General features: G+C 35.2%; 1 protein-coding gene and 1 long non-coding RNA gene across 2 annotated transcripts in view; one reads left to right on the forward strand and one right to left on the reverse strand.

Moving 5' to 3' along the window:
* The window catches only part of ZNF385D (zinc finger protein 385D), a 988862-nt gene that overhangs the window by 767815 nt on the left and 205236 nt on the right, over nt 1–15811 (reverse strand). The window contains exon 2 of the mRNA XM_033212780.1: nt 10023–10241. Within this exon, the coding sequence (XP_033068671.1) occupies nt 10023–10241 (219 nt within the window). The remainder of the gene's footprint in view (nt 1–10022; nt 10242–15811) is intronic.
* The window catches only part of LOC117084236, a 168014-nt gene that overhangs the window by 71971 nt on the left and 80232 nt on the right, over nt 1–15811 (forward strand). The gene's annotated exons all lie outside the window — the stretch shown is intronic.

The raw sequence follows: 15811 nt of genomic DNA on the forward strand, positions 1-15811 counted from the left end.
TTGTTAAGGGTATAAGTCAGGAAAGAAAAATTCATACATGCAAGAATCTCACCTTTATTACTACTAGCTCCATTACCTTGGGAAAATTACTTCTAGGGGAAATATAAAGGAAGGAAAACAAAAGTTAAAAAGCTTATACTTTCAAATCTAGAAAAGTAGTGGAGTGATTACTTTCCTAAGATTACAGATAGGAAACACAGGGACTGGAAGATGTTGTTGGTGGGAGTGATTAGTAACTGAAAGAGTCAAAAGATGAAGAAACAAGGTAGTTCTATGTGTACTAAACAGATGTGAAGTTCAGACATAAAAAATATATATTCTGCACTCTTATTTCATACTACCAGTGCTATAAGCTACCAATCCCTTCAGTTCTTCAAACTTCCCTAAACATACTCACTCCCACACATATACATGCAGAGATGCACAAATGAAAATCTCCTCTATCTCAAACAAATTATATTTCCAAGCTAAACGTTACAAATTTAATTCATTCTCTTTTCTCTAATGGCTTCCCTTAATTTACACTTAATCTAGCTCTTCAAAACAATGGTCATGAAAAACTAAAGTATACTTCATCTTGGGCAGAGTAAGCTCTTGGATGCTCTCCAGAGGGGAGTTGGTCTAGATTATCAGGCTCAGATTGTAAAACCTCATCATTGTCCTAGTACACAGGGTTTCTTACGGATAGAGATTGCATAAAGAAATCTCTGCGTTGCAAAAGATGGTATCCTTCAATGGAATTCATATTAAGTCCAGGTAAAACAAATAGCCAGTGGCTGGAACTTTAAATAACTGACATGTTTTCTCTTTAGGGTGAAAAAAATTGGTAACAAAAGCCAGAAATATACTCCAAATTTGAACACAATGAAATTAGCATTTTTTACTTTCTTCTACATTTTTATCCTTCAATGATAAAAAATAAATGTAGTTCAAACTAGAACACAATGTCTTATTATATATTTTAGAACAATTTAATATCAGCATTTTTTAATGGTCTCCCCTTGGCTGAACTTCTAAAGGATGTGGTCAGTGGGAGAAAAGTATGACGCAAGTGCCACATTTCAACATGTCATATACTGATATGGTTTGGTTGTGTCCCCAGCCAAAATCTCATCTTGAATTGTAATCCCCATAATCTTTACAATCCCCATGTGTCAAGGGAGAGACCAGGTGGGGGTAATTGGATCATGGGGGCAGTTTTCCCCATGCTGTTCTTGTGATAGTAAGTTCTCACAAGATCTGATGGCTTTATAAGTGTTTGATATCTCCTCCTGCATCCATTCTCCTTCCTGCCAACTTGTGAAGAAGGTGCCTTGCTTCCCCTTTGTTTTTCCTCATGACTGTAAGCTTCCTGAGGCCTCCCCAGACACGTAGAACTGTGAGTCAAAGCTTTTTCTTTTATAAATTACCCAGTCTCGGGCAGTTCTGTATAGCAGTATGAAAATTAACTAATACATATACTAATGTAGATAAGGTATCATTAAGAAAGAAGTTACCATTATGAAATAAAATTGTGCCAAAAGAGATTACTGTGAAGCCACAAATGTTCTAGCAAGTTCTAATTTGTCTACTGACAGTCAACAAAAGCACAAATAGTCCTTGGAGATCAAAAGGTGAAACAAATTTATATATACATGATAAATACATGCATAAAATCAAGGCCTGAAGTACGATAAAAATCTACGAAGCTATTTTATTTTCATGAACTATCAATGTTGCAGGATAAGAAAATCTTGTAAACTGAAAATCTTCTGACACTTTAAACATCTTCTGGGGCAATCAATGGAAAGAAAAAAAGAGAACAGATCAGTGAGAACTAGGAATTAAAATTTTATTTAGCTTTTCTGTTAAATGAAAGAAAATTTAATGCTAGCAGCATAGATAAGGGCAGCAATAATCTGGATTTATGTGCTACAAAACAATGAACACCAAAAGACTCTAGAATACTGGTAGATAAAACTGAATTATTTGATAGCAGTTTCAGCCCAATAAAAATAGAAAACCGGGCTTAATAAAATAACCCAAATATGACAAAGATAGTGTGAATAAAATAAAGCTGCCACGGTAGGTCAACTTGTTACTTAATCCTTCAACAAAGCGTTAACAACAGCTTAAACCAGGTTGAGCACATGAAATTGAATTAAATTAGTTGGCCATAGAAGCTTTAAACATCCAAAAAGTTATGTCCCTTGTAATATGTCTTTCAAAATGCTCTTATGAATCAAAGAACCATTTTTAATCTAATCTTCAAATTTCTGTTCTTAGCCAAAATCACTTATACTTTAATACTTCATTCTATTCCTCTTAATGTTAAAGCTTTTCCATTACAGAATATATCACATAATTAGAAAACAAAACGGCAAATGTGAGTAAAATCTCAATGTTTACCTAGAAATCTCAACTCCACTGCTGATTTCCTATGGTAATTAAAAAATATATATCGTAAAAGGTACTGATATACAAACATTGTTATAATGCTTGTAAAATTGTACAAACAATATTTCTTATTCATACTTACTTGCATTTTTGTTGAATTGTGACAAAAATTTAGAAGTACATATCTTTGTGGAATTGTTGATTTTTAATTTACTTTTATAAATTTGTATGCAGTATATATGAAACCATATTATTTCTATCAGCAGAAAAATAATCTTTATTTGTAAAGCTCAATTGCATCATAAATATAAAATCAAAGGCCTTTTTAAAAGAGGAACTTAGTCATGCAGTCTGTATTGTTTCCTAGATCTGTAATATTTATGAGAGGGTGAATCATGAAATCTCTGAATATGGTAAAGTCAACACATTAAGCCAATTTCCAATATAGAATTCCCTTCTGCCACTTCTTTATTCACAACTTCAAAAAGTATGCTAACATAAAAAGACACATTTCTGGCATAATAGAGAATATATAGTGATAAATTATCAAATGATCTAATTATATGACTATTTATTCTGCACAAAATATTGATGTAAATTAGAGTTGTTGACATAGATTTAAGGAAAACATCAGCTTTGTTGTAATAATATAAGTGATTTAAAAGTGACATAAACTCAATAACATAAGAAAATACCCAAATGTATGGTATAATTTTGTTGACAGTATAATATAAGTTTGCCAGGGAGATTAATGGGTTGCCAATAATGTAGACCTGGGCAGTTCTGAAGACAAACAGCTGTACTGGCAAGTCTGTCAGGTTCTTTGATACTTGGCTATGTTATTTTCAAAATAGAGGTAATAAGACTTTGTAAGATTGTTGATTGGGGTTCAATAAATGATGTATATGAAGTACTTGGAGCGGTTGATACTAGTTCCCTTTTCATTTGATTTGCATTTTTGGTGGCAAATCTTAACTGACAGATATCAAACAGAAAATAAAATTTAAGGGAAGTATTAAATTTTGTTGCATTTGCACAATAAAACACATTGTGCATACTTCTAACTGAGACTTTGAAGGAAACCAGAATATTTTACCCCAAAATATACTTCTTCGGCATATTTTAAGATGCTATTCAGAAGGGCTACAGACTACAAGAACAGCTTTGAAAAGTTGTCTTTTTGTGGGAGGGATTTACATCTGTATAGAAAATCTACTTTAGTAAAGTAAACAACAGATGCAAACAGGCTTTCTCTGAGGCCCCCCTTATCTGTCTTTCCCAAAACTAAGATTAACTCAAAGGAAAAAGAGACTGAAAGTCTGACCATTTCGAAGTCCTAACAGAGACATTTTACCACAGGCCACCATCTATACTTTCTGAGGGCAGCTCTGAGTTTACTCGAGAGATTTTTTATAGGCATAACAAGACAGCCCTGCCTGCCATGCTTTCCTTCCCTCACTCTCCTATTACCTGGGACTCCACCTGCCTTGCACTACCCAGAAGGCAGCCATTCTTTCCATAACCTCAGGATAATGTATAAACTTCAACCATCTGGCCTCTCCTTTGAGTCTCATATGTTGTATGGCTCTCAGGTTTATGCATGTTAATAAATCTGTATACCTTTTTATCTGTTAGTCTCTCTATTGTCAATTCATGTCAACAGAATAAGAGTTGAACCTTCAGAGAGAGAGGACAATTCTCCTTAACAACTTTAAAAACATTGGTAGTGTCTTATTTGGATTCCCAAGAAGCAGACTCTAAGATGATTTTGTGTGCAAGTAGCAGACTAGCAATCTATATCTGTGAGGCATAAGAAAAGCAGTACAGAGTAGAGAGTGAGGTTAGACTGTGATAGAATTGAAACAGAGACATCAGCAAATCTGAAGCTGGAGTGGACTTTCAGAGATGTCCACCCACTTTTGAGGCAAGGAGCTGGGACTTTGTACCTCAGCATTGACTAACCATTGGACACAGGCTGCCGAAGAAAGGAACAAGCTCAGAAGAGGTAGTTCCCATGAGCTGAAGGCAATGCTTGGGGAGGAATTTAGCAGGCAACATTCCTGACTGAGCTGGAGGGACCTTGGAGATTCTTGAATCACACAGAGTCTTGAATCAATGAATTCTAGCACTGCATGAATTCAGGTAACATACATGCATTCTATATACCTTTATTTCTGCAAAATGTACATCACTGTCAGAAACCAAAGTTAGTCTTAACTGCAGGAACAATAGCCTACTAATTAATTTGTATACATCAGATAGCTTTTCATTGTGATCTTCAGAAGATCATTTCCCTTAATAAGTGAGATGACATGTAAAATACCATATTTTTCTCAGAAACGTGAAAAACATTTTAGATATGATTATGCCCTCTCTTATTTAAGTTTTATTTCTAGTATATAATATAATATGCCTCAAGGCATATAATCACGCAATATTCAAATATCAAATAATGATATTTTACCTATTTAGACAATCCTTAAATGACTGCTACAATTAATTCCATATGTATTATTTTATTTGCATCCTTAAAAATAAAAAAATACAAGGTTGGATAAATTTAGGTAAAAATCTCTATTGCTATGTGTCTTTCTTGACATACCATATTTAATTATTTTCCATTTGAAATCTAAATTGTGGTGAAAATTTTGTGAAGATGAAAGTTCAAACCAATCATTTTGCAATTGTGCATGTTTAAGGAAAAGAATCAAAGAACTCCCATATCTTTCTCTAAATAACCTAAAAAGGATGATGTGCTTACTAAGAATTTATAGGATCTATTATTTGTACAAATCAACATTTTTAGCTTGGTTTCTGTGTAGGTAAACAAATTACCATCAATAACTGTGTAAGGCTTGTAATTGGGCTCATTTCTTATTCCCAATAAGCCTGCAAAGGCACATTTTAATAGTGCAGACATGGGGGATAGAAATAACATGTTTCTATATTAAGGTAAAGCACTAAGTCGCTTGTGAAATTTATGGCCTATAACTAGACGCACTTATAGTTATAGGTGAGCACGCCCTTTTACATACCACAGGTAATACAAAAGGAGCCCTTTTTTTTTTTTTTTTTTTTTTGAGACGGGGTCTCGCTCTGTTGCCAGGCTGTAGTACAATGGTGCTATTTCGGCTCACTGCAACTTCTGCCTCCCGGGTTCAAGTAATTCTCTTGCCTCACCCTCCCAAGTAGCTGGGACTACAGGCATGTGCCACCATGCCCAGCTGATTTTTGTATCTTTGGTAGACGGGGTTTCACCATGTTGGCCAGGATGGTCTCGATCTCTTGACCTCGTGATCCGGCCCCTGTGACCTCCCAAAGTGCTAGGATTACAGGCATGAGCCAACGTGCCTGGCCAAAAGGAACACTTTTTAAAGGGAGTTGAGAAAGACCAAAGGGCAGAGGACTAGGCTATCACCTACGATGTGCCCAAAGGAATTTTTTTTTGAGAGCGAAACCACTTATAGTTTTTCTTCCTGGACAAAAGTCATCCCAAATAGATAAACTGTTTCCCCTCTGTTGTATAACCCTTTAATTACAACACTCTTTCACCTGAAAATCCTCAGAAAAGTATGGTACAAGCCATAGGACCTCATGTGGCAGTGTTATGGGAAATAAAAGGTCAAGATAATTTTTATTTAAAAGCAGGGTAGTTCAATGCTAAAAAAGGAATGAGCTATCGAGCCATAAAAAGACACAGAGAAAAGTTACATGCATATTACTAAGTGAAAGAAGCCAATATAAAAAGGCTACATAGTATGTGATCCAAACTTTATGATATCCTGAAAAAGTCAAAACCATGGGGACCACAGAAAGATCAGTGGTTATGAGGGAGGAAAAGATGAACAGGCAGAGCACAGAGGACTTTTAGGGCAGCGAAACTATTCTGTATGATATTGTGATGTTGGATACATGTCATTACACATTTTGTAAACCCATGGAATGTACAACACCAATGGTAAACACTCATGTAAACTATAGACTTTGGGTGATAGTGATGTGTTGATGCAGGTTAATCAGCTGTAACAAATGTAGCACAGTTGTGCATGGTGTTGATAGTGGGGAAGGTTGTGTGTGAAGGTGGGGATATATGGGAACTTTACTTTCCACTCAGTCATGTTGAACACAAAAACTATTCTTTAAAAATAGTCCATTAAGAAAAAAAGCAGAGTAGTCTGGTCTATGTCAAACATGGGTCTGATGGCTGTAGAAAGATGATAATTTACTATGCTAGGAACCTTATGGGAGCTGATCAGTTGCAAAACACTGTATGGCCTGACAGGGGGCTGGATAAGGCAAAAAATACTCAACAAAATCGTGTGGGAAAATATTTTTATTTGTGTTCCCACTTACAAACACCTACCGGTGGCACTTGGCAGTATTTAAGAAATTCTTATCCTATCAAATGTTAGGGTTTGAAATGAATTAGGTTTGCTTTCCCAACTCTGAGATCTAGTACAGGAATATAGTATTTCTCCTAATGCTTAAGAAGTTGATTAAATCTTTATGCCATTATTTCCATCTAGTTTCCAGCACACATTACTGGTCTTTTCTTAGGAGGACACCCCAGCATTGAGCTTCATTGAAATCTGAACCACACTGACTTCTTGGCAGCTCTTGCCTCAACACAACCCAATCCCGCAGGCCAGGGTCCTTAGAAACTTAAATTAACTACTAAGGATTACTACAGAATTTTCTGACCTACCTCAAGTATCATCACTTTCTATTGATCCTTGCTCTTACATTCATACAACAGATCAAATATCCTTGAAAACAGATGCAGCCCAGATTAAGGCCAAATTCATCATACCTTCTCAGATAATGTGATTGACACTTTTGGCTCCAGGATCTCCCCTAATTCCTAGGTAGTCCCCAAGAGTTGGCCCTGACTCTGCCATTCTTGACTTTTCTCATCCACATGTCCACCATCCTCTGAAGTATAATTTCAGGCCAAACTGATAGGACCTAAGATGACCCAGTATTCCCAGTAATCATGGTTGTTTTTGGTGACCAATCATCATGTTAGTAATATTACTAATGACAGGTCACTGAAAATGTTCCTACTAACATGATGATACTAAAAATGTCTTGGGGAAAAAATCTGAATAGGAAATTCGGCAATAAATATTTTGTTGAGTACTACATTCATCAAGTAATTTGAAGAATATATTAAAATTTTAATTTTTAAATGTTCTCCTAAATGATTTGTTCGAATGAAGAAAGGCACAGTTTCTACAGAATATTCGTTTTGGGAAGCAGCGTTTAGAAGTACAGGTACTTAGGTGAGTAAGACCAGGGTTTGATTGCAAGTTTGACCATTTAATAGGTGTGTGACCTTCAGCATAGTATCAACTGATGTTAGCCTCAATGTCCACATCTATAAAAGTAATATAACAAGATCATTTTGGCTGGTTATGAGGAAAAATTGAAGAGTAAAATGTACATAAAGTCTTTAATAAAGTGCTAACCCCTAAGTGTATTGATAGGATTGTTTAAAAATATTTAACTTGAGTAAACTCATACCTAGTATTGTGGTCTGAAAATCTTTGGCCGTTCCGCATTATGGCTGGGACTAACTTTGATTTAGGTTTCTAAACAAGATGTATCTTTTGTTCTAGTTTTGTTCTATAATATTGTTTATTACTTCTCCAAATGAGGTTTGTGACTATCAAGATAAGTGAAGTAAAACACCAAAGCTTACACTATCGTGACCAATACAAACTTAGAGAAAACAACTTGGAATTGAATCACGCTGCACTTGAGGTGATTCCACCCAGAAGTTAACAATAAGGCATAGATTGTTCTTAAGAAGTCTAAGTAGAGACTGAAATATCCATTTTAAAATCGTGACTTACTTTGCTAGCGATAGCATCGGGAAGCAGACAAATGCCTAGGCAGATAGGGGCAGGTCCCTGGTGAAAACCCACCTCCAAGCCAAAGACAGTTTAAAGCCTGAAATCCAAGCTACAAATCAAATCCATGAACTGGACTGAGAATCTGTATTCCCATTTGCTGTGCTTTCCTTTTCCCATCCTTCACCTATTTTACACACACCAACCCTTTTCTAGTTGGTTTTCTACACTGCCATGCCCACCTTTGAGTGACGCCTTTGCTTTAGCCTTTCCTTGCACACTCACAAATATATCAGCATGTGCTCTCCTATTCTGAGCCAATAAAATCCCCAGACTCAGCCATACTGGGGGAGAAACTACCCAACTGTGGGGGTGGAGGACCACCCACTCATCCCGTCTCCACTGAGAGGTGTTCCATTGCTCAATAAATTACTCTCTGACCTTCTCACTCTTCGTTTGTCAGCATACCCTCATTCTTCTTAGACAGGTGGCAAGGGCTCAGGATCCACCAAAAGTAGGTACAGAGAAGGCTGTAACATTGTGACCCTCTGCCTTTTAACAAGCAGAGGGCAGCCAGCCCACATGACAGAAACAGCAGTGGGGCTGAGCCAGCCACAAAGCCATGGGCCAAGGCAGAGCAAGGACATTACTGGCCAGGTGTTTCTGGCTGCAAAAGTGATCAAGAAATGTCCTGTGTCACTAGGTTTATCTTATGCCTATAGAATTTAATAGTTCTCAATTACTTTCTGATCACAATGTTTGTTTCTTATATCTCTTTGACAAATAACATCTATAATTAACTAAATGTCATACATTTGAAAGAAATATAAAATCCTTTCTAATAGAATACTACAGTTCATTCATACTAAAATCAAATAAATGAAAAACACATAAAGCAAGATAGAAGCAATTTCTACTTTAAGAATGTACTTTCATTTTTCTTCTCATCTTTTGGCCACCTTGAAGCAAATTACAAAATTATATTAAAAATCTTTATGATGTCAAATATAGGAAGAGATTGAAATTCATTCACATTTTAAAATGTCAGTATAATTTAGATGAATTATATTTATCAAACATGAAACATCTGATCAGAATATAGTATTGCAACTCAAGTTGCAGTGAGTTAGCTCTCTAAAGTCTCCTCTGTATGGGCCCACCCTCCTCTCTTCATGTCTCTATATTTTCTAATATCCTTCCATTTGTTCCCAAAGATATTTCTGTGCTATTTGGAAAATGTATTCACTCATAAATTCAACACATAATTTTAAAAAGTACTCTTATTAAATAAACCATAAATTTTCACTAGGAAACTTAAAAGTCTGTACTAATGGATCATAGCTTATTGATTAAAACACCTATTTGAAAAGATACGCATTATTTCAAATCAACTGCAGTGTTACTAACCAATTGAATCCCCTGTACCTGCAGGAAATAAAAAGTAAAAAACAAAAACCCACTGTCCCATCTACACTGTAAAAGGATGTCTATTTCCATACATAACTATGTTAAAGGCACCCATCAAGAAACTCTAAAACTCTTAACAACTCAAAAATAGTAAATTTTTTGCAGGTCACAACCCTAATACAATTAACTATGTACAAAAAATAAAGTATGTCCTTCTCCCTCAAAGAGAATGATGTATTTTAATGTACTCTGCTGATAAAGCTTTTATGTAATATTTTCCTGATTTAAAAAAATAGTTTAGTTCATTCTTTTATCATCACATCTGCAGGTACACAAATAACTTAAGTTGATGATGTAAAATTGAGAAATATTTTTAGCAAAACTTACCATTGTCATTTTTCAGCATCCCGTTGCTGAGTTGTTTTAATCTCTTTTGATGTGATTTGCCATTATAGTGGATTTGTGCTTGAGCAGCCGAATTCAGCTGAATGTTACATACGTTGCACAAAGTAAAGTTGGTATGTTTCTTTTCTCTTTCTGGTTTTTCTTCAAAGTCGTCAGGTATTAATTCAGCCTCACTCTCGCCATCGTGTACACAGGTGAAATCTGGGGGTGCAAGGAAAGTTATGAACACGCAGATCAAGATTTTTATATTACTTCGTATTTATTAAATTGGGTGGCAAATAAATATTGATCCAAGTACAAGAATTAAAAATTTCTATATACTCTCATTCTAATAGATTGCTTTCATACTATGCTAAAGTAGACAATCTCTTTAATGGAATGTAAACAGCAAATGTTTAACTTTTTTTTAACCTATTCCCAATACTGTCCTATATGTTTTTATTACTTCATTTAATTATCATAACAATGAAATAAGCACTATAGTTTTCCCTTTTTTATAGCTGAGGAGACTAAGTTTTAGAATGATTAAACGACTTCTCTAAGGTCACACAGCTAACAAGTGGTATCGCTGTCATAAGCGTTCAGTTTATCTCTAAATTCAAAGTTTTTCATCATCATGTTCTCTAGTATGTATTAATGAATTAGACAGTTTTGTTTTAATTCAACTAAATAAAATTCTTATATGCCTTACTAGTTAAGTAAAATGACTTACATCTGGATGGACACATTCTACACATACAAAGATGCTAAAACTGTTTCAATACTCCCAAATTTATATTTTATACCTGACACACAAGAGAGTCTTTGAATACCCAAGATAGCCTCATAATCAGGATACAAAAAAAGTGGGACTGACTTATGGCTTACACTGGAAAGCATTACTTTTGGATAAACGTATGCTTTGTATACTAAAACCAAAGAGAAAAGGTCAACTCGTAATTTCAGTATTTCTGGCCTTAAAATGACATTTATTTATTTATTTGAGACACGGTTTCACTCTGTCACTTAAGCTGGAATGCAGTGGCATGATCTTGGCTCGGCACAGCATTGACCTCTGGGCTCAAGCAGTCCTCCCACTTTAGCCTCCTAAGTCAATTCTCCCAATTACTTAAGGAGTTATTTTAAAGTCTTTGAAAAATATTAGCAGAGAAAAACACTCATGTTTTTAATGTGCATTTATTAACTGACTGCTACTTGGCAGCATCCTCCTAGGTTCTGGAGTTAAACTGACAAGCATCACAAAAGTGGTCCTTGCAGTTCGACAAACTTAATGATGCAAAAGCCATGGACTTTGGTATGAGGCAAATGAGATAACAAATGTTGAAATGTTTTTAACAATATGGAAGCATTATCAGTTCACCAATAAAAGTTTAAGGAAAATCAAACTAGTGAACTCATGCAAAAATGGCTAATACCTGGATCTATTTACGGGTATTGAAGTCACTATCCAAATTCCAAAATGAGTAAAAGATTGGTCAGTGCATAATGCATGCTTACTTTGTGAACTAATTCATTTAAAATATGTTAACTTCCTTTTAAAAAGGAAACTCTATCTTTCTTACTCAGATAACCCTGTTAAAATAATTTAAACATGCAATTTAAATGGTCATTTTAAAAGAAAAGCTATCAGCTTTGTAAAATGACTATATAATTTTAATGAAAGGAAAATGTGTAAGCATATCATCTTTTCTTATTTTATATAAATAAAAAAAGTAAGTATCTATCCAGGTTATAATCAGAACATTTCAAAACCTCTTTTGTGTAGAGCTGATTTATGCTTAAATCTTTTATCTCAAATACTGTTAAGTAGTAAAATGATTAAGTAAATGATGGTGTGCTAAAATCACTGCAATATGCATTGCCATTAAAAGCAGATCAGGAAAGTTTTATAATATGGGAAAATATTGGCCGGGCGCGGTGGCTCACGCTTGTAATCCCAGCACTTGGGGAGGCCGAGGCCGGCGGATCACGAGGTCAGGAGATCGAGACCACGGTGAAACTCCGTCTCTACTAAAAATACAAAAAATTAGCCGGGTGCGGTGGCGGGTGCCTGTAGTCCCAGCTACGCAGGAGGCTGAGGCAAGAGAATGGCGTGAACCCGGGAGGCGGAGCTTGCAGTGAGCCCAGGTCAAGATTGCACCACTGCACTCCAGCCTGGGCTACAGAGCGAGACTCTTGTCTCAAAAAAAAAAAGGGGGGGGGTAAATATTTTGTATATAAGTGAAAAACAAACGTAAGATGTAAATTTACATATAGCATGTTTACAACCATATGAAGCACAAACTTGACTTAGAAAAAGTATTAGAATTATTTCATTCTGAGTGGCAAGATGACAGTTGGCTTGTTTTCCTTTACCATTTCTGTATTTAAAAAATTTCACATGATGACCATTTATTATGAAAAAGTAAATCAATATATTTCAAAGAAATAAGACAAAGAGCTTATTTCCTCTAACGTGAACAGCTTAGGTTTGCCAGAACTAAGCAATGCTACAGAGATAGTCACAGTAGGTGAGCCCTTGTAACACATCATTTTTGCTAAATATATGCATATATTTGGAAGAAATTATTTTCTTATTTGATTCACATTTCCATCTTGACCCACAAAATAAGAACTTGTGCTAACAATTTAGCAGGGGAAAATACTGGAGAATTTTCTTTCAAGCCTCTGAGATGTATTTGCTTTACACATGAGGAATTCCCTGCTCACCTGAGAAAGACTATATTACCAGACAATGTCAACAATTTTGTACTAAGGTGCAAAAATGACAACTTTCAAAGGAAATAGAAACTATGTGGTATGGACACTAAGGAAAAAAGAGAATCTCAAATAAATAATTGTGGCTGGCATAGGACATCATAAAACATTTATAGATTTTGCAGGAAAACTGCAATGGCTCAAATGGCACTCTCTGAAGCAGGAGGCAATATTCATAAGTGATTTTCCTTCCCAATATGGTAAAAATGTCATGTTTAAATTTTTAAATGGAAATTTGACACATATGAGTTTCACTAAGAAAAAGTTCAGCAGTCATACATAAACTTTAGGTGACTCTCTTGAAACCCAAAATAATTGATCAATTTGTCCACTTTTTTCCCTCCTAATCTTCATCCCTCAGAACAAAAAGACCCTGTAAAGATGTTTGGCTTAGTACAGTAATATAGGTATAGACAGCACTATTTAACAGGTTCAAGAACTGGAATTATCCCGGGAGTAATTATCAAAGGAATGAGGTGTGTGTTTGTGTGAGTGTGTGTTAATTATCTAGATGTCGAGACTGATTTACTCTTGCAGACTCATAGAAGTAATTAAAATGTGTCACACATAAGATGACTCATTTTTGGTAAGCTATATTAAACAATGTATGTGAGATAAGTTGAGAAAAAATAAAAGTAGAAACAATATTTTTCTGTGATGCAATGTGGTTCTTGCAGTTGATTTATTTAGTGCATTATTTTGACACAAGCTGAAATGTCACCACCTTTGCCAAAGGACCAGCTGTTGGTATCAAGACTGCCCTGAGAAGTGCTCATATTCTCTAACTCATGCCACCCCTGGCATTAACAGGCTATATCCCTGCTGGACCCTAAAATTCGTGTAAGCTAATTAAGAATCAAAAGTTGTAGACACAGAAACCAACAGAAAAAACTCCCAAGAACCAAAGCTGGAGCAACTTGAACAATAATCTGAGTAACATATTATTAGATTAAAACCTAAAGTATAAAATAAATTTCAATGAGTACATACTGATGTAAATATAAATGGAAGAGATAGATACCAAACTCTCATTTAAAAGTATTCCAAATAACTTAAATAGACATCCTCCATTCAAAGCCAGATAGGGCACAACACTCTTCCTCTTTAAGTATAGGTTATGCTTAGTGACTTGCATCTAAATAGTGTGGTACAGAAAGAGGAGAAAAGTAGCTTCATAGTGAAGAAACCTGACAATTAATATTTCAGCCACATCACATTTCATACCCACAGTGATAGGTCACACTGAAAGCAAGGTTCCTTAATATGATGTGCTAACAATGGTATTTCACCTCTGTGATCTTCCTCACAGAAATAATAGACAAACACAAACTAAGGAACTGTATACAAAATACCTGACCAATATTCAAAACTGTCAAGGTCATCAAAACTAGGGGAAGTCTGCGAAATTGTTACAGCCCAGTGGAGCCTAAAGAAATAGTAAAACTAAATGAAATGTGGTATCCTAGATGGGGCCTTGAAACCAAACATGAACATCGGAGGAAAAATTCATGAAATCCAAATAAAACATAGAGTATCATTAATGATAATGTATTATTAGTTCATTAGTTATAATAAATGTACCGTACTTACAAAAGATATCAACAATAGAGGAAATTGGATGGGAAGTCTATGGGAACTCCACCAATTTGACAACTTTTCTGCAACTCTAAGACAATTAAACAGTAAAAGTTTTATTTAATATCTTTTTAAATTTGGAAAATAGAGCAGAGACCATTTTCTCTCCTTGACAATAAAACAGGAACCTCTTGAGAACTTGTGTGCTCTGGGAAAGAACTGAGAAAGAAACTCCTGTTCTCTTTATCCTTTGCTCATTCATCCTGTGCCAGAAATAAACTATGTGATTTGAAGAATGAGGGAAACATTCACTGCTTCACGTGCGGTCCACCATCGGATGGCTCTTTATCTCAAATTTGCCCGAAATGACTTTCTCCTATCTTCTTGCTTGCCATATACACAATTACAATGGAAAGGCTCCCCAGCCCTGTAGAAAGCTCAGAATTCTCCTGCCTGTGAACAGGTAGTTAAATTCAATTCAGAAAAGAAAGGGTTGAGGGTTGAAAATCCAATATGGAACACAGTTCTAAGTCATTTTATCTAATTCAAATTCTCCTTCTGAATAACTGAGCTACCAACCAACAAAAAATCTAATACACCTCAACTGATTCCTTCTATTTATTATCAGTTTCAATTAAGATTATAAGCCATTTACACACACACACACACAGAGGTATCCAGCCAACCACCACATAAGTAACAATTTACAAACTTCATATTCGCTTTACTGTTTCAATCCTATCATAACTCCCACAATCATTAATATAAAATTAAAGTATGTAAAATAGTGTATATTAGTTGACAACCAAACCCAATTTTAATGAGTAGAAAATTTTCCCTGCAAATAATGTCAGTGCTTTATCTTAATGTTAACGAGCCAGGTTACATCGTTTTGTCCATGATTGGCTTTACTCATTGTTCTTGCATCTGCTGCCTTGTCAAAGCGGCAAGCCTCTAAAATCTCCAAGAATCTCAAGTTTCTAAGATAATCTGAATTGACAATGAAACGTCAGTAGATGACAGCCACTAACAGACAGTTTAGTGCACAATAAACCACATTGTAAGTAGTTTTACAAATGACTTACAAAGTCATAGGACTGTAAATGGTATAAATAAACCAAAATATTCTTGTTTTACAATGACTTCTCCCAACATATAATTTTTTAAAAAGTTAGCAGATAGGAATTTACATATCTAGAAGAGATTTAGCACAGACAACCTCATATAAATAGTGGCAGAGACCAATGCTAAACACTAAAAATCCCTTTAGAAATCTTGATGTGATAGTATCTCCAGAAATTATTTTTGGTTCAACTGAAAACAAAATAAAAATCTAATCTAGAGATACTTCATGGCGATAACTTTGAAATACAAACAGGGTAGACGACAGCTGGCTATTTCATTAAAAAGTCAAAATTACAAGTTTATTTGGTAAGCAG

This window comes from Trachypithecus francoisi, unplaced genomic scaffold (genome assembly GCF_009764315.1).
Source record: "Trachypithecus francoisi isolate TF-2019V2 unplaced genomic scaffold, Tfra_2.0 Lachesis_group0, whole genome shotgun sequence".
In the NCBI taxonomy this organism is placed as follows: domain Eukaryota; kingdom Metazoa; phylum Chordata; class Mammalia; order Primates; family Cercopithecidae; genus Trachypithecus; species Trachypithecus francoisi.